Source organism: Pyxicephalus adspersus, chromosome 3, assembly GCF_032062135.1.
Source record: "Pyxicephalus adspersus chromosome 3, UCB_Pads_2.0, whole genome shotgun sequence".
Lineage (NCBI taxonomy): Eukaryota > Metazoa > Chordata > Amphibia > Anura > Pyxicephalidae > Pyxicephalus > Pyxicephalus adspersus.
The window spans coordinates 120,268,434-120,289,457 of record NC_092860.1 but is presented as its reverse complement, the minus strand read 5'-3'; the positions used below and the strand labels follow the sequence as shown (position 1 = coordinate 120,289,457).

Below are 21,024 nucleotides of genomic sequence, written 5' to 3'. Positions count from 1 at the left end.
ACTATTTTTCTTTAGTGGAAGAGGAGGCAAAATGGCTCTTTTGATAGTAAAGGTTGCTGACCCCTGCTCTAAGGACATGTTGGTACTGTGTGCACCTCCACTTGCCAAAGCCAAGCTCTAGGTAATGAAACCACACAGCAAGGGATAAAGGTGTGTTTTTGCCTAGGGAACCAGTTACACTCCTACTTTCTCCTCCTCTAGATGGTCCCAAAAGCTTTTTCTCTTCAATGCTTCATGCATGGTCACTGCCCTGATGTAATCATGTACTATGTTAGACCCAGTACTCCTGCATTTTAAGCATGGATATATGGAATATCCTGACCACAAATTGAAGAATTAAGGTAACTTCAATCTCCAAGGTAGTTGTAGTGTGGCCATCTTCCCCTCTTATCCAGCAGTTGAAATGCTAAATGCCTCGTCTCTCCTACGTCCAGTAACAGGAATAATAGGTCAGATAATAAGCGGCTGGCTCAGTAAGAAGGACAGTAGAAAGTATTGGCCTAATTACCGTCAAAACCCATTTGAATTGTGATCATTTAAAGCTCTGTTCCCAGGAAGATTATTATACAATGCTATCCTGCAAACCTGAAAATATAGCATGTCTAAAAGATAAAACATTTGTTACAAAATATTCACTACATTTCATGAAAAAACATTCTAACTAAACTTTTTTTTTTCAATCATGGATTTAAAAAAAAACTAGGACAGAATAAAAGGAGTATCTCGCTTCTAACCATTTTATATGGTTCTTTAGTCCTGTATCTATTGGGCTACATTTGTTTTTTTATGTTTAGTATAATCACAGTATATTACATTTGTCTTGTTTATTTATATTTATTTCCCTGTGGTGTGCCCTAGCCTTTTTATTGTTTACTGCCTCTTGTCATAATGAGATGCCAATATATACCTATACATACATTTATATCACAATATAATATATCGATATAATATATCTACCTATCTATTCAGACACACACATTTAAATATACATATATACACACCTGTCTTTTTGAATTTCTGATAATGTTTTTGCATTGTTAGGTAGGTTCCAGCACTTTAAACAGTTCACATGATGCAACCATTTTCTTAGTAAACAAACTCCATCAAGATCCTGCTGAACAAAACATTTACGAAAATTTGCAACTCTTGCACCTAAATTGTTCTCATCACCCAATCAAAGTAAAGAGCAACTCCATTGGGATCCCACAGAATTCAAGGATTTATTTTAAAACTGCTGCTAGTAATACAAAATTCCCCAAGGTCATCAGCAATTGCAGGTTAACCTCTTCGTTAGGATGTCAGAATAGAGCTGGTACAATTTACAAAAAGGTCTTCTGTGATGCAATGGAAGCTAGCATATCTTTATGAGAGAAGGGTGTCCGTAAGAATAAATCGTAGGGGTAAAAAAAAAGAAAAAAATGGCATATTCTGCACACAATGTCAACTGCTCTAATACTGGGAAACAGGTAGGTAAAATGTTAGTTTTAATTTGGATAGTAAATGAATAATTAGGTCATACTTAACTATTAGACCTAAGATACTTATAGTTTTCCATATATAGATGGAAGTCACTAAGGATATAGAAAAGCTTTTCAACCTGCTACAAACTGGCATTTGCCAAGTGAACAGAATACACAAATCTATAAAAGCAAAGAAATTGTGGATCAAACCTTCTATCTATTAGCGGTTGGTTGGATTTGGGTGTTGGCTGGTGAAATTACAACAGGCAATATTCGGCTCTACATTGAGGTAACAAATAACCGACAAACGAAAACAATGGAAAGGTTTTTCTGCCTAGCAGAGATCAGAAATGACAATTATCCAGTGTCCCTCCTTCAGACAAATCCCATTATAGCATTATTTTATGGGCAAATATCTATCTTTAAGGACTGAGCTACAATTATAAGGTAATTATATATATAATCTGCTGTGTCAATAACTAAGTGCATAGTGATATTGTAAACAAGGTACACTAAATACCTGAAGAGGTCATAAAAAGAAAATTTAACACTTTCCAAATCAATGCTCATCACAACACAAGGATTGAAAGAAACTCTATTCCAGAATGCTGGGCAAATTTAAAATGTAGATGTCAGCATGGAATACAAATATTATTTATTTGGAAGATTTCACTTTGCATAGATTTCCTGTTTACTTCCGGAACAGGAAGTAAAGTAAATGGAATAGCCATCTTAAGGTCCAAACATTGGGCAACTGCACTGAAGAAAATAAATACACACATACACAAATAGATTAGTATTTAGGAGTGTTAGTTACAGCTGGGTCCCGTGTGCACCCCAAGCGGTTGTCAGCACTTCTGCATGAATCTTAGGGTTCATAAACAAATTGCAAGTAATTTTCTTTTTTTGCAGCAAAATGTTTGAATTTAAAACAGCAGCACAAGAAAGCAATTTGTTTATGTTTTCATAATCCTCTACAAAACAGGCAACCAAGAACACTTACAATGTTTATTATTGTACTACCCTTCCTTTATTACATTTAAGATGGGGTATGGGAATACATAAACTAAACGGTCTGCTGAAAAACAAACATTCACATTCCTAACAGCAGAAATAAGTGGTCAAATGTTTTAATCATTCATCTTCACATATTTTTGGCATGAATTGTTTAGAAAAAAAATCATTTCAGACTACAAACTAGCACAGATGCAAACCATGCAGAAAAGCTTGGCAGCATTTATTATACAGTGATGGAAATCAGTCAAGGTAATCTGCAATGTCTGGGCGGGTGTGCTAAATGAACTGTCTTATTGAGGTTTTACCGGGAGGAGGCTGGAGAGCTAGGCAAGATTTCACCAAGATGTGCATCACAAGTAGAAAGATTCCAGACAGGTGATGTCTGATTTGCATTGTGAAAGTGCTGCCATTTATAAATGCAGTTTTTGCTCAGACACCATATTACTGCATTATGCAGAAAAGCATGCCAGTACTCTGCTATTCAAACCCCTAAAGCCTTATCCTGAAGGAACCACCATACATTCCTGTTATGCCAATTGAAAACAAAGATTAATTTGAAACCCAAGGAAACAGTCATTTGACATTACAGAATTTCTTTGGGGGAATAAGCAGTGTTGGGTGCCTGAGCAATCACCAGGCCCAAGCAATTCTGCACCAAATGGATGGAGCATTCCTATACCCATGTAGTATTCACCTTACACAAGTATTTCCAGGAACTTTACCACTGTGCCCATTTCAATTAGGAAGTCTAAACATTTACTGTAACCTTAGGCTGGATGAAGAAACATTCAGACTGTTTGACCATGTCTACATCATTCAGTCTCCTGAAATGTATGGCTTCTTCTCTTAAAATTTTAGTTCAAACAATTCTGAATTAAAAAAAAAAAAAAAAAAAAAAAAAAAAAGTTATCGGTATCAACTTAAAAGGGTTTTCAACCACCACTTTCCAAGGTACATTTAGCATCTTTAATCCATCAAAATATAGAAGCACAAAAGTCACAACTTAACAAAAGGTAGAGGAGTGGAGGGTAAACAAGTGATGGCAGGAAAAAATTGTAACATAACACCTCTCATTTGTGGCTTATTTCAAATTTATCTTTTGCAGGGAAAAAAAATATTTTAAAAGCTGCAAATCATTTATGAACATTTCACAGGGAATTGCGCTTTTTTTTTTTTTTTTTTTTTTTAAACATGGGAAAAAAAAAACATAAAAACATGGAATATGGATAAAACAAGCAAGCCCGTAGGATACAAGTAGTAAGCAAGTGCCCCAATTTTTCACATTCTATCTTTACTCCAACATAATTCCTTATAGCAAACCTAGATTTAATGATGCTATACCAAATCGTATTTAAAAAACATAGGCTAAAAAACAAAACCAAAAAAAAAAACCTTGGTTACTGGTGCAAAACCCAAACAATGGCCATAAAAAACTATTACCGTTTGGCTCTTATTTATATTATTTATATATCTCATATCCCTAATAGTTTCCACAATACTTAGATTGCATTACAATAATTATCAAATTATTAACATTGAGGTGCCTATGTATTTGTTTGACATTTAATGTAACTGTACATATATATATATATATATATACACACACACAAACATATACACATACATACAGACACACACACACACACACACTTGACTATTCATTATAAAACAAAGTATATATTTCAAAGCCTGCTTATTGCTGGCTGTCTGTTTTTTTTTTTTTTTTTAATTGTGTCATGTGATTAATATCTTTGCTGCCCTATAATACAAAAATGGATGACAGGTCCATTTGTGCACAGAAGATATATTCATGAAACCTACCCTAAGGGGTAGTAGTAATACGGCTTTTAGACAGCATAATCCATTTCATTTATTGAACGCCTGCCTTCTATGCATGATCGAGACCTTCACAAAGCACCATTAGTACCATCACATAAGCAAAAAATTAAACAGTCAAGGAAACAAGATTATAAATGTCTAAAAAGAAGTCCATGTAATGTCTCAGGGCCTTGCAGGATGCCACTAATTTTCATAATTGCAATAAAGAAAACATGTGAAGCATATTATAGATAAAAACAAATTTGGACACTGCTTTTCTTTTGGCCCAATTAAAAAAACCAAAAAACGGGCCAAAAAAACAGTTTAAAAATAATAAAGAGCATTTAACCCTTGCAATGAGGGGATAACCCCACTGCAAGGGTTAAATGCTTGTTTTTTGCTAGGAGGAGTGGTAAAGAGCAAGTTTCTATGCATTATACCTTGCTTCTGCAGGCTCTCCTCCAGCTTGAACCAGGAGTTGAGTGACTGCTGGGGGAGAAAGGAAATAAGTTAACTTGCTCTTTACATTCCCACAAAACATGCATTGTTCCTTGTAGGGAGGAAGTGATTGCAGCCATAAAACAGGTAGATTCATTTTTTTGGAAGCAGCAGGAGGTAAAGAAAGCAAGGACCACAATATGAATGTAGCAGACGCAGGGAGAACTTTGAATTGCAGATTCTCAGATTAAAGGAACCACCATGATGAGCGCAGCAGTGACTTCACCAGGTGCAGCTTTGTGCACAATCTTTAGAAATTGCTAGCAGGCAGGGAAACAACCTATTCCTGACAAAAAATGTACCTTCTCTTTTGCACTAAAAATCAAGTCCATTGCCATATATTAGTTTGTTACCCAAAAATCTGCTAAAATATTTTTTATCTCTGGTTCACAAACCCTTAATTTGTGTATAGGAATTTTTAAGATATTCAGACTGATCTCATTCACCCTACCCCTCCTCAGCTTTATAACTGTTCTGGCATGGAAACCCTTTAAGTTACCAATGCATGCAGCATAGAACAGTACAGATCTAACAATATTACATAGCACTGTACATTAAATAGGGGTTGGAAATGACAGGCGACTACAGACAGTGACACAGAAGGAGGAGAGGACCCTGCCCCGAAGAGCTTACAATCTAGGAGGTGGGGGAATTAACACACAGTAGGAGGGGAGATACACAAGGATGGTTATAAAACTTTCAAAAATCCTTTTTTTCTTAAGGTTTCTTTATATTTTAGTAGGTGGAAAGCCTATTTGGTCTATATGACTTATATAACCTAGCATTTAAAACTGAACTCACTTTGCATATCTCTGCATTAAGTTTGTAAGCCTATGAGCACAAGATTGGGTGGTTTTTGGCTTCTATGGAGATGAGAATTGACAAAGGATTTTGCTATTATAGGTCAAATCTATCTAAACTATTAAAGACCTTTAAAAAAATTTTTTATTAGATTGTTGAAAGTTCCTTAACAAAAAAAAAAAAAAAAAAAAAAAAAAAAAAAAAAAAAGGATAAATCCTAACACTTATTCAAAGATCTTCCTTCTGGAGCAGTATATGTACTATTAAAGTAAAACACTAGACATACCTCTTGTAAGACACAAATTAAAACATTAATGCAATCACCAAGGACCAATTTACACCACCATGTTGTCATAATGTAAGCATTACCATCAAATGTGGCAACTCCCCCTAAATGTGTTTTTCCTCTGAGACACATGCGCGGCTCCATTTTTGAAAAATGTTGTTGTGTTTATTAGAATGAGCCATTTATTGCACTGAAACAAGAGGACACATAATGCAAAGTACAGTTGGTTCAATAAATGCATTTTTAAATGCAAGTGCAGGGCTACAGGCTTATAGGAAAAGAGAGAGAAAGAAAAAAGCTCATCACTGTTTTTTACACCTTCTTTAATTGCCCAGTCACTGGCCAGGGTGGGTCCAAGGTGGGTCCAATACATCTTGGGCTCCAAGAAGGTGGTTTGAACAATGCTGACTTACCACCAATTAATGTCCTCAGGTTAATCAGTACTGCAGAATAAATTTGAAGGAGAACATTGTAGCAAAATCCGATATTTCATTATTTAATGGGCTACTGGATTTTGCCCTATTTTTGGATGGACCTCAGCTTTAAGTTAACTTATCTTTTACCACTTAAAAACAGTTTACACATCAGGATACAGGTAATACACTTTCTTAAAGATGTGGAAATTTCATCTGCACAAATTTCAACATGAAAAGCAGCATCACATAGAAACAAATAAACAGATGAAATTTACATGTGAAAATGGTTTTTCTCCCTGTTTTGACAGATAGGCTCTCCTATGAATTTGGTAATATGATAGTAGCTGAGATCACACATTTTTGATCATTCATAAATTGTACAGTGCCTCTCATTGTTATGCTGTAATTATTCTAATCCAACTAATTTTTCCACAAGGTGTATAAGCATGTATAAAGGAATGTGAAAAATTTAGTGTAATTAAAAGAGAAACTGAAGAATAACCGGCTGGCCACTGTATTATTGATACGGAAAGGAAACAAAATTCCCAGAATTAGGATGGATCTCTTCTACAGCCCAATATTATAGTTTAAGCTTACATTAAGGGATCATTGTAAAGTACACCTCTCACTATAAACTGGTTATTCTGTCTAGAGGAGTAAAATGCAATCACCTGGAGTTCTGCTTTATAAAAGGGGTGCTCAGACAGCTCAGTCTTTATAGCAGAAAGGAACAAGTGATGTCCCTTCTTTAATGAAAACATACATTCCTGAGTGAGTGAGTTACATCATCCTGGCCAATTGAGGTGGCTAAAGACCCAACTCAAGGAAGATAGAGGTAAGGTTTTTTTTATTGCAGAAGGGAAATCTTACTTATTGGTTTGCAATAAACTGGTCCTGTACCACCAACAATTAGCTTTTTACTGTGATGGACAATCTTACTAGCCGATATAGGTAGGGGCACACTACACAAATTCAAACTTGGTTGACACAGCTCATCAAAGAGCAACACCAATTAGGTTTGATCAATTCCAAGAAAGTGAGATTTGCTTTGCATTTATAAAGGTTTTATTTTTACAAAGAGTACTCCAGTGCTTATCTTCATTTATGTGTGCTGAAAAGCTAAGCGCACATAAAGAAATAAACTAAAGCATGATCACAAATTTCAGAGGATGTCCATAGAAAACACGGTTTTAGTACAATAATTGGGCAGCAGTAATAAAGCCAGAGATTGTCTTAATAAAAAGTCACTTGCTCTTTAATTTTTGTTGCCAGCACTCAATTTGTGGACTTGACATGTCTTTGTCACCTCATATTTTTTTTTTAATTTTGTGCTCAAAAATTAACTTATTAGGCTCAATAAGCAGTAGTGCTAATATCTTTTTTTTGTATTTTACAAAGGTGTGTGTGTGTGTGTGTTCGTGTTCTACATATACACCTTTTTCTGAAGTTGCCAGGGTTTCAGAAGCTTATGTTTTAATGACCCAATCAGTATAATTACTACCACATACAGGCAATAAAGAGAATGTAGGAATTCTGATAATCCAGATGTCCAGAAAGTAGACATACATACAGTGTGTTTATTGAAAAAAAATAGTAAATTTTTTAAATGTTTAAATTACAAAACAAAAAAATATATAGAAGACAGACCTGATATGGCATTCTTAACTCCCTGAAGTCCATGGCTACCTGGAATAGAAATAGATGGATCAGTTTATTGGAGGACATCAAGACTTTACCTGCAACATTACTATTTCCTGTTCAACAACCAAAAATTGTACTAGCTATGCTTCATATACATCTGGTGGTAGAGATGAAGCTGGACTTTCACCCAGGAGCTAAAAGTGTACTCTAACATACAATATTCCCCCACTGTTAATGCACAACTCATATTGTCATTACTGATCAGGGTGCAAAATTCAAATCTTATCTATAGGATGACAAGGTCCCTCATCAGGAAACCCTAACTTTCTGGCAGTAATACCAACAGAACATTAAAATATTCTACTCAATCACACAACAATAAAAGAATATTCACATATCCTAAAATGAATATCTAAGAAGCAGAGGTGTAAGGTTTGGAATAAAATGTAATTATATTTTGTCACATTATCCAGGACAGAAAGTCCTTGTTAATGAGGGAGACAAAATGATTCTGTATAGTTTTGTACAAGCTAAATGTTGAAAAAAATCAAATGGTAATTTACATCCAAATGAGAATAGGAAATTATCGGTTAAATAAACTTCAGTATAGGCCTTATGCTGTTAAGCCCATCCTTCTCTCACCTCCATTCACAGTCTTGCCTTCCACCCGCTTTGATAACAGCGCTGATGATCCAGACTTTAAGGCAGCTTGGGCTGATATAGGACTTTTCTTTGTGCCTGCAATAAAATTTAACAAAAAAAAACAAAAGTTTAAATAACTAGCGGATTGTGGTGCTGCACAGCCTTGTATTTCAAGGCTGTGCACACACCTGCAGTTTTTGTATTCTAAGGCTGTGCACACACCTGCAGTTTTTGTATCTGGAAATGATCTTTTGTGATCATTTCCAGTAAAGCTACGTACACACTTCCAATTATTATCGTTGGTAAACGAACGACGAACGATCCTGCACGATATCTGCGAACGATCGTAAAGCACCGATCCTGTACATACAGATAACGACACGATCGTCCGCAGATATTGTACACACGATAGATGCAATCGTTTGAACGATACAGGAAGTGACGTGCACCACAGGAAGTGAGCGAACGTTCGTTCACCGCGCATGCTCAGACCATGGACGATCAATGAACGACCGTACACACGATAGATGGTCAACGATCGTCGTCCAATCCGATCCGCAGGTCCGGTCGTTCATTTCCAACGACTACCCTCGTTCGTCGGTTACTTTTTTTACAAACGATTTTTGCCCAATCGATCGTTCGTCGTTCATTTCCAACGATAAAAATTGGAAGTGTGTACGCAGCTTTACAATGACAGATGAACCAACATCTGCAGCTCTTGGATCCATTAGGACTGATTCATGAACGACACTGGGCCATTGCAGTCAGATTCTCCCCTGAGACGAGCCCAACTGTTTGTATCAGACAAGAATCATCTCACTACCGTACATAGCCTTACACATAGGAATCCCTAAATCACGGTGCAAAATGTTAAATGCTATTCAACCCAATGCATCGTCACAACACACTTGGTTTTTAGCACCCCACATTGGACATTGCTATCCCTTTCTAGATGCCAGATTTTATCACCCAACAGGTGCTGTAAAGGCAGCCACTTACAACAGACTACCTATAAAATAAACACAGAGGAAGTATGTGCCTATGTTACCAAATAAGACATTTCCAGTAACTCCTAAGTGCTTCAAAAGACAAACATTTTTAGGCTTTCAAATAGCCTGTGTATATACAGATGAAAAAGCACCTTTTTTTGAAAAAGGTGAGTGAAAATGTTAAACACTAAAAAGTCATTTGGCAACAGCTTTGGGATGAGCAGAATTATTTGTCTTAATTAAATGGTTAACAAATACTGGTAATAAATGGTTGCAAATACTGTCTATAGTCCCATTGTAAGATATTCTGTGAATTCTGTAAATTTGTGCCTCCTAACACAATGTATCCTATTCTGATGAAATACTTGACTTGAATGGGACATTTAATTTAATGTTATACGCAGCCATTTGTGGATCTGGGTAAAGGCAAACCATTCAATCTCCCCCTACAAATTTATACTAAACAGCCATAAGTTTGTCTAGAAGACCCCCACCAAGCAAGTTTAAAAATGTTTGTCACCCTATCAAGCAGTGTGAAGAACGTGAAGGCATCTAGCCTGGCAGTATGTTTGGTCAGGACATTAAAGCACAAGTCCAGCTAAAATGTGGTTTTACTTTTGGTCTGTGGTTTGTTCTAAAAAGAGGATCTAGAAAGCCAGAGCTAGTAATAGATTTATCTTTAGTTAATAAGCTTTTTCAACCCTGGAAAACTCTAAGGGACTTTATAGTAACAGTATAAGAATATCAATAACAATGATATAAAAATGGTATAGAATGTATAATGGAGGGACATGATTCCTAGTTCATTCTTTTTCTAAATAAAGACTGCTCATGCACAATTCTCCAAAACATCTTTTGAAAAGTGGTTTAAGGGAGTGGTGGCCTGAAATTACACACTTAGCCCGTTGTGATGAAACATTTTCTGTTTTTTTAAGTAGAAAATTATAAATTACTGGCAACACCCAAATACAAGGCAATATTTACATCTTTATTTCATGATTTTCAAGTCATGCAACAATTTCACAAGCAATTTTTATAGATGAGCTTACATTGCAAACAAAGAAAGCTACTCTTTCTCCGGTTCTGTATACCTCTGGTAATTGTCACCCAAGACGAATAGTCACGGCTGTCTCGGATGAATATTTGACGTGTACAGCGGTGTACATCAATCCACTACCAATCTGAAACTACTGATATGCATGTGAAGGGAGGAGAACATTTTAAATTCGGTCCTCATTTATCTCTCCTTGTAAGTATTTAAAAGAAATAAAAATGAAGTAAATGTGTTTTACATTAGCACAAAATCATGGCAGCCTGCCAATTATGTTTTAATGTCATTCATGATACTGTTTTTTAATGTGTACAACAGTCCCCTTAAATGCCTTATATTCTGTGCAGAGACCTGCATATCTTATATTACCTGTGGTTACAATTCATGCTCTGTTCAGAATGTCTTCTTTTGTAGCCACCCCACCATGCTGTACAGAGCTTACATTACAAATGTAAACATGCACATCCAAAGTACACAATGTAAGGAATCATGGAACATGAATTATTGTTATAGGAAGAAAGCTGACATTGCAGGAATCGCAAAAACCATCAGTGGTCTCTATGCAGACTGACCGCATAAACACTTATTCAAAGTCAGAACACATTTTAAAGTAGTCTTTGCTGTACACTTTCTTTGAAAAGGAACAACTTTACAAATTACTAGAAAGCTTAGGTATAGTTCAGTTATGCAAAGCAGAGTTTCACTTTAAAAAATGTTGGAACAGACAGGGCTTTATTGCAGAAAAGGACAGGTGCCTTTTGCAATGAACATTCATACCTGGCTAATGACAACATAGCTGTAAAAAAAAAAAAAAAAAAAAAAAAAAAAAAAAAAAGGAGGTTGTGGGGTTGTGCATCCCAGCTTCTGCTGCACTTGCAGGGACTGAATGATCTCCTGCATGCCCACATGGGAGTTATACCATCCTGGCCAACCCAATCAACAAGCCAAGAAGGTGGCGCCTATGACAGAACGGAGGCAGGTGAGTATCCTGGTGTTTAGTTCTGCTTTAAAGCTTTCTGTTCCTTGTTATGAAGTAAAACTTTGTGCAGATTAGTAAAAGTTATTGAACAATCCAATTTAAAAGGTGCCTGTGCTAACTGCAAACAAACCTTTGGCTAATCACACACTGTACACACAGAATAATCACTGTACACACAGAATAACTTTAAAAACACACATTCTCCGATCCATAATTTTTAGTTTCTATTTATTAAGAGCATACATATAACACAGTTTGAATAAAATAATTCACATCTGAAAAACTGAAATCACAATCAAGGGGTTTGAATTTTCAATCCAAGCTTTTGGGACATGAAGAATAACTCCTCACACACAACATTTCATAGCAGATAGCATTCATAAGAATGAGTTCATCTACAGCAGACCATGGTTGTAGTACTAGCATTATATAGGGCACTCATTGTCCTATCTTGACAATATTTCATGAATTCCCCAGTTACACATCCTAAATCTCCTCCCCAGTGTACGTATGAGCAGCAGATGTCATCATGCTGTAACATGCATCAAGGCTAATGGTAGACGAGAACACATTCCTACAAATACATCATAGGAATGTCAGTTCACGTGCCCCCAGTCAGCTTCCCATTCCATACTATTGGACATCCTTGGAAATCTCACCTGTTTGTGCAGTTTTCAGGGACTGAGCTCTTACTCTTGCTAGTGTGACTTTAGCTGGCTGAGCAGCACCAACGACATTCTGTCTCATGCACTTTGCAGGAACTTCATCAGTCTTGATGCTGCTTGCGGCAGTTGTAGCTGTTGAAAGGGTAATACAATATTGTTACTTCTTCAGTTTACAAAATGAAATATATTGAAAATTAAAAATTCAAATATATACCAAACATTGAAATTTTCAGATATTGACTAAACGTCAAGTGATCTGTTGGACTAGTGTGATAACAAAACAGCAAGAAATGTGAAAAACAAAAATTCAAGTAAACACTGCAGATAACTTTTGCTTTAACTATATATTTCTTAATCTCCTGTTTGCTCATCCACAGAAGTAAGATTTACCCAGACCATCTAAAAGGGTTGGGAGGACGAGAGAAAAATTGCACCCTTTTTTGTCTCCCAACTGTACTACCAACACCAATCATTTTAGGCATATCTGTCTAAATGGTTGCCAAGACAAGTTTTAGTACAGACTTTACTTATTCCCTCCTTTCCCTCATCAATCGGAATGCAAAAAGCCACAAGGAGCCTGCAGTAGGTGTCCAAGGATCTAAATTCAGTCCAAAGTATTAACAAAAGGTAATATGGTGGACTACACGGTAATGCCTGGATGAAAAGCTGGAATTAGCAGGAAGTTCTGTAGGGTCACCATAACAAATCTTTTTTACATTTTTACATTTTTACTAGAGGTTGGCTTTAAAATGGCACAGGGTGTCTAAAGTAGAGCTCTACCTAATCTCAATTTTGTGAACAACAAAAAAGGCATCTTGGTTGCAAAATTATATTATTACTCTGACCAAATGCCATGAATGTAACCTCTACTTTTTCAGTGAGTGATCATTAAATGTTATAGTAATAGTTCAAGTCTAACTTCAGTGAGGAATCTAAATATTTCTAATATCAAACTGTTACACTTTTTTGTAATGCATTATTTACTTTCATTAATATGACTTTCTAATTGCCATATCACAATTCTAACATATTGAGTATTATAGAAATACCACAAAGTACACTGAATATTACCCAAAGATCACACAGGAGTATTGAGCTATAATAAGAATAAAATAGACTAATTGCATAATTCAAACTGAAGGTGAATTAATAAGGGTTGCTAAAAAACTGAAATATCATAAAATTTAACTTCATATGAGGAGCACAAATTAGAAGTGTTCATTTTTCAATTTTAAAGCGATGACACTACAAGCATGCTGGTATACAGTCTACTGAACAAATTAAAAAAACTATTCTTAATGTTTCTAGGTTTCATGCAGCACAGGACATACATGAATAGAATTGTTTTGTGTATGTGGAGTAGAAATAATTTGTCTTGTAAATGGAAGGGAGCTTAAATAATTCATCACTGCAAAGAAAGGCAAGAGGGTGATGCATGCAATAAGACCCTGGAGGGAATTACCTAATAACTAATGTAACATTATCAAACTTGAATTATCTAATATTCCTCCTTTAGGCCGGGGCATAGTCATGGGTAGTAGACTAAGCAATCACTTTTTGCCAAGTTAGGACTTTAACATTATAAAGAATCAAATCTAGAGTGACCTACTTCTTTTCCCAGCAACGGAAGCCAACAAAGGAATTATGCAAAAGCTGCACGATGCCACAAGCAGCAAGGTCAGCAAGGTAACATCACAGACTTTCCCTGAATCTGCAACAAATCTTAAAGTAAAATTGAAAGGAGGGTGCATGGGCCATGCACTTGCTGTGCAACTGCGGTGCCCGCCTGGTACTGTCATTTAAGGCAAAGGTTTTCGACAAGATAAGAGATGAAAGGGCATCAGCCATGTTCACCTCTGTTTCTCGCGCTGCTCTCGATGAATTAGAGTGGAAACTAATCTGAGGCTTTGAGGCGGTGGGCAGGACATATTAATCCAGCCAGTCTAACCAGGCATAGGGTAGGCTGTGTAATCTTGGCCACATTGTGAATATGAAGCTTTATTTCAAAGGGCACTTTATTCATAATAAAGTAGCTGTTTGCCTGACATTTCATTGGAAAACTCAAACAATAGGCACATTTAGAAGCTGCTCAAGGCTTCTTTTACTACTGGAGATGCAGCATACGCAGACATGTGAGTGAAATGCCCAGCTTTATTATCAGATTTGCAGAGGATTGGAGAGGGTAGCATAGTACTCATTCCTCATCACAAATCCAATTAAATTAAATAACAGCCTAATCAGCAAAATAGGAACAGGGGGAAGAAAAAAGGCAATGCAAAATCAGTGCAATCAACAAAGTGCTTTAGATACCAGAAGCAATGCATCACGAATAAATGTGTTCTATGAATAACAGATCTTTTACTGGGATAGAGTCATTTTGCTGCAGGATAAATGCAAGAAAATGTGCCTAGATTTTTCCCCCTTTATTACCTTTCTAAACACAGAAAGGAGTACTTTGTATTGCAGCATCAGAAAGATTTCAAGTTTGGTGCATCTAAAAACAGAATCTTGTTTAGTTATAGATGGATGCAAGTAAACTAAAAATACCCACCAAGCACTTCCCTCTATCACCCCCAGGACCCCACCTGAAATTCTGGGTACCACATTTTGACACCACCTTTTAACTGCATTTAAATAAATAGGGGACCCAAATGGGGCCAGATGTGTAAATTAATTGTTAACTGATTAAAGTGGAAAACCAATAAATATATTTTAAAGGTATGTCATTTACACGCCATTCATTAGTTCAGATGTATTGCGCTCTGCAAACCTCTTTACAGGCATCAAGCGATAGTGTGCTTTAAGAATAATAGTGAAAGCAGTGGCACACTGAATTTTATGTCCCTGAACAAGACATTTCATTTTTTTATGTATTCAACATATCATATTCAATGTTGAATTTATATGTTTACCAACTCAAAGTGGGGGCAACATTTTGTATTCCAAGTTTGTATTTCATACTGTTTAGGGTGAGACAGGAATGGAAAAGGATCTGGGGGTTCTAGTAGATCATAGATGTAAAAACAGCATGTAATGCCAAGCTGCAATATCTAAAGCTAGCAAAGTACTTTATTGTATTATGTGAGGAATGAATAGACTGCAGAGATAGAGACATAATCCTGCCCCTGTACAAAGCATTGGTCAGACCACATATAGAATATGCAGTCCAGTTTTGGGCACCAGTTCACAAAAAGGATATTGTGGAATTGGGGAGAGTGCAGAGAAGGGACATTTAAGGGGGATATGATCACCCTGTATAAATATATAAATGGTCCATATAGAGATCTCTTCTCCCAATAATTCACTTTCAGATCATTACAAAGAACCAGAGGGCATTCTTTGCGTCTGGAGGAAAAGAAGTTTAAGCTCTGGCTAAGGAAGGGATTATTCACTGTAAGGTCTGAGAAAATGTGTAATAGGCTCCCTCAGGAAGTAGTTTTAGCAAGTTCCCTAGTTTGTTTTAAGAAAAAGCTGGATGCTTTTCTTCAAGGACAGAATATAACTGTAAATTAAATCTTTAAAGTAAAGATAACAGACTGTTGATCCAGGGAACATCTGATTGCCCCAAGGAATTGTTTTCTTCTGTTGGAGCAAATTGTACCAAGGTTTTTTTTTGCCTTCCTCTGGATCAACTATGTCCATGAGGTTTTATATCTGGGATATGTTTACTTCCCTAGTGGTTGAACATGATGGACTTATGTCTTTTTTCAACCTGACCTACTATGTACTTGTGTATTGGCAGAGTAAATAGTTTATGTTAATTGAACGTATGCATTGAGAGCAGATTTTAAACACTCATCATAGAGATCAAGTACTTAATTCTGATGTCAGCATTTTTGGGGCCCCATCTACTGGAATACATGCTTGCACTGTCTAAACAAGTCTATTTTAACATCATCCAGGAATGGTATTTGGCAGGTATATTATGCATAAACTTGGAACTGCAGCATGAGGATCAGTGGAAGCTCGCTCCATACTGGTAGACATAGCCCTCTGTATGGTATCCAGCAGGGAGCGATTCTTGTTAAACATCTTTTTCACCACTTCCATGTCAGGATTCTTCTTTCTCAGGCAATTGGGCTGCAAATGGTGATGTTAAGAGTTTGTATTTGGTATTGACCGTCCTGGAACTGCTAATACCAGCAACATATAGGCATGCAAGTATCACTTGAATAATTTATTGTATCACAGAGAGGTAATCTGTTTGTAAAGTCATTCGGTGCACAGTACAGATTTATATTTTATTTGAATATATAGTAATCCTTGCTAGCAACAATTCTGTTCTTTGCATTCGGTTTCAACCACAGTTTTAACGTTGCCTGCTTAACAGTTCCAGTGCTATACCTGCTGGGTGCAAAGGATAAATAGGCAATAATATGTTCCCATTTAATTTTAATATTAATTGAATGTGAAGCTTTTTCTCTCTTTTACATGGATTAAGACACTTCAGATATATTAGGAAATCTACCAAAAAGAACCCTTCTAGTACAAAGCTATCTCATGCAAGAAATATCAACATCTCTTAGCAATTGCATAACTGAAGAAGTTACTCTTGGACAGCTGCCAAAGTCCCCTGTGATGGACCCTGCTGAAAGGAACCAAAGAAATTCATTTTCTTCAGCTGTCCTCGACACTTGCTTTCTTACAACACTTCAGAGGCATGTGCTGTATAGAAAGCCTCTTATGACTTCTGGCATTGAAAAAGCCAAATACGAGGAAAAAAAAAACATTTCATCATAAATGTGCATTTATCTTTTAAAACGATAAGGTTTTAGAAAAAAAAATTGACATGGTATTTTCAAAAACATTAACAAAACAGCTGGAAGTTAAGCAAAATAGGTTATTACCTTTATTTTCAATTAGGGGTAGCAGTAATTATCTACAACTAGAAAAACAGTAACAGCTGTACAAAGGTAATCCATTTTGCATGCATGGTGCCAAAGAGATTTATTATGTTATGTATAACTGTATTTCAATCATCTAAATGACGTACAACACAGATGTGGTGAGAGGCACACAAAACATTTATGGAGTTTCAAATACAAGTGACAAGCATTGAAAATATAGAAGATATTGTTGTCTGTAAAACATATATACTTTGTTTACTAACAAACCATGCACTATATTCTGCTACAAGTTATAAAGTGCTCAATACATTACCAGTGCATAAAATGTCCAGCAAAGGACTAAAGGGTGTGAAGTGAAATCATTCATAAAGTACAGTGCTCAAAGCGGAAAGTGCCCAGCCATAATCTGTGCCCAATATGACCACAGTACTTACATCTTGTGCTTACAGTGCTGTGATCACTTTGCACACTGCACAATGAAGACACGCTAGGTGTTCTCTGAAGAGTGGATCCTTTGCATGGGATTCTGGTTCTAGGTTGTGGTCTCGTCCCAGTTAATGTTGAAGCTTTAATAGTGCTAGCCTTTCCTTTAGGAGAGATTAAACCTCCCCCTAACAAAAGATATAGATTGTTTTTAAAATTCCCAAAAATTCCAAAAATTTTTAATAATAAAAATAAACTAGAACTAGTACATATGCACTTCATTTAAGAACTAGAAAGAGGTTGTTAACTAAGGGATCATCACTTATATACACATAGCTGCAAATGTAAGCATCACCAATAGAAGGCTAGACAAATCTGCATTGTCTTTGCATTGGTGGATGTATGAATGTGTTCTACTCTTACCCAAAACATTCATTTTGACAGCACTTTTTTGACTTTTCCAGTTCTAGCTTTCCATGTGTCCAAGCCACATGTTGTCCTATGTGTGCTGACATTCAGAAACAGCTGTACTATGCCACATGTTTTTTATTATAAAGCCCATAGCAAGCTAAGTGGTGACAAGAATGTACAATGTATCCTACAACATGGCTATTATGGTGTACAAGAAATTTTCTGCCTCATGTAGCTAGTGACATGACTATGGACATTATAAAGTACTGGGTAATAGGTCAGCACCATATAAATTCTGTATAATAAAGAATATTGTATGGTTAGATTTTACCTGTACACAGCTAAATAATTAAACATAATTATTTGTTTACCATATATTTACTATATTGTTCATTGTGTTGGAAATCATTGGGAAATATTTCCAATATTCAATCATTTACAACAGATGCTTACAATGTATTTTTTGCTATTTTGTAAATTTGTTTTACAGCATTTTATAGTGAAGTAAAAGATGACTTTGCATCACTTAAAACTACATTTTATTCAAATTTTGTACTTCTTAGTTCATTAGCATTTTGATGGGGATAAAGCTTGTTTGATTACATACTTTAGTTTATACCCATATTCTAGATATTATATCTATACTAGATAATTATATCTATACTAGATATGTAAAAGGCACACAGATCAAAACTGGACACAAAATAATTTTCTTACATTTTAGTATAGAAGCCCAATAAAAAGGACCTAGCTATATGCACACTTGAAAAATATAACCACAGGGGCAAGGATACCTAATTTTTTTAAGATCAATCATCTTAAAGGTGCTCAGCATGGTTGAGATCATATATCATGATATTATCTTCATATCAAAACAAGTAAAATCATGCATTCATAGACCTGATATTTTGAACATCAACTCTGTTTGATGGAATTCATATACTTCTGGCTATATATTGCAAGTTTAGTTTTAGCAAAAATCTATGCGCAAGAAAACAAACTCAGATTAGGCTAGTCACAGATAAACTACAAATGTCAACTGCCTTTGATTCCCGAGGGTAGTCACTAAAGTGGGATTTTCAGCAACCCTACAGTGCAAGCACAGATCTCTTTACCTACAGGACTAGAACATAATTTTCATGGCTATAGGTTAAGCAGAATGCTTATAAAACCATACACACCATAAATTTGCTTATAAATCAAACAAGATGAAAATGATGATGGTTGCTTCACTTTATATATTAGAACTGCATACAGAAATCAGGTGAGGGTTTTATAAGATGGAATGTGTTCCTATAAAATAAGGTTTAGAAACATTTAACCACATTAACCTATGAACAGAATGGCTACATTTCAATTGTCAGTGTCATGGGTCACACTTGGGTCAGGAATGCCTAATTACATAATAATCTCTGGATTATAGTGCTAAAAACTCAAACCACCATCATCAGGGCAGACTCATAATAATAGTAGACATCCAATACATTTTGGCTACAGATTCTGACATTTAAAACACTGGTATAAACCAAAAACTTAACCCAATGCAAACAAACTTTCCAGAATAAAAATGTGAAAGCTTTTAAATTCTCTTCTTTAAAGGTTTTACGATAAGCCACAGAAATCAATATACTACTATAAAGGCTGTTAGAGGACTCTTGCTCCCATTTGCATCCTTTTGTTCTTTCAGCATATCAATATTGTACTTAAAATGGTATCCTAAAAGCGAAATCACATTTCAGCTTAAAAAAAAAAAAAAAAACACACACAAGAAAAAACCACCATCAGGCAATACTCAGTATTATATTGGTGAGGGCGGTACTTAGAAACATTTAAAAAATAAATAATATGGACTACATGGAGTTACAGCAAATGCACCCGAAGAAAAAAAAAAAACGAATGCAGTGCTTGCTTGTTCAGCTAACCCTGTGACTAAGTTTTCCTTGCCAAACAGCATAGACCCTGGAGGCCTACAATATTTAACCTTTCGGCAACTCATCTCTTGAACACCCAGCCACAAGTATTTGACACTTCTAGGTGGTTGAATACCTGTATCCCCAGCACATGCAGTGTTTTACATGGCCGGTATTGATGTACATACCAGTGGCAGGAACCACCTCTTGTATGGTGGGTGAACAGCTGTTTACATCTACAAGTCTGGCATACATTCAGCAACCAGGGAATAGTAAAGCAATGGCATTTCAGGAGATGTAAGAATGTATATATCTTGAAGGACATTTTAAGATTTGGTCAGTGAAAGGTAGTCAAACACTCACTTGAATAAAGAGAAAAAACTTCATACACATTTTTTCACATATAACCTATGCCTAGCTCTACAATTACAACCACTGGAGGACCGCATGACAAACACAAAAAGGACATTTAACAACTTTTGTTACAAAGCTCAAAACACAAAAGTCTAGTAAATTAGGAGAATACAAATTTTGATTCTTGCAATTCACAACCAAGCCATGTGTAATTCTTATGTCTAGTATATTTATTAGCTATACAATTGATACCAAAAAAATCTTCATCTACTGAAAATTGAAGGCCAACATGGCCGACCTCAGCTCAAATTATAGTTTTGACTAACTTGTGTACCTTTAGCTATTAACCAAGGACCAGCAAAAAGCCAGAAATGGCAGAACTCTTGTTATGTATTTTTAGGATCAGTGACTCCCCTAATCTACATAGAAGTCTACATGTAATAAACTAGCAGGTCAGCAATGGAAGTCTCAAGATTTCACCCTGTACGTTTACTTTAAAGCCGTGCCCTAATAATCCACACCCTGTTATATGCAAACATATACAGTGGATCTTGACAGACAAATATTTCTGATCAAAGTCTGTTTACCAACAACTATTTTTAATTGTACCAGCACCATCACACCATTAGAAGAGGCTGTGAAATAATTTAGGCAACACATTACACAACTTCAAGTGTTGTTCAGAAATAAAGGATGATTGCAGATCGCCATGCGAGATGTACAATACTTTCCTATTGGATTATGGATACAGTCAATGCACAGGACAGTTCAATATATATATATATATATATATATATATATATATATATATATATA

The 21,024-nt window shown here is 35.8% G+C and overlaps 1 protein-coding gene across 7 annotated transcripts in view; it reads right to left on the bottom strand.

The window, feature by feature from the left end:
* The window catches only part of MTUS1 (microtubule associated scaffold protein 1), a 120,123-nt gene that overhangs the window by 55,654 nt on the left and 43,445 nt on the right, over positions 1–21,024 (bottom strand). For 4 of the 7 annotated variants that reach the window (XM_072406168.1, XM_072406169.1, XM_072406167.1 and 1 more), the window contains 4 exons: positions 17,545–17,721; positions 12,258–12,395; positions 8,580–8,675; positions 7,944–7,982 (listed from right to left, as the gene is read on the bottom strand). In XM_072406168.1, the coding sequence (XP_072262269.1) occupies positions 7,944–7,982; positions 8,580–8,675; positions 12,258–12,395; positions 17,545–17,721 (450 nt within the window). Of the gene's footprint in view, positions 1–7,943; positions 7,983–8,579; positions 8,676–12,257; positions 12,396–13,872; positions 14,075–17,544; positions 17,722–21,024 lie in introns of those variants that run through there. The other 3 variants (XM_072406171.1, XM_072406174.1, XM_072406173.1) reach the window with 2 other exon arrangements.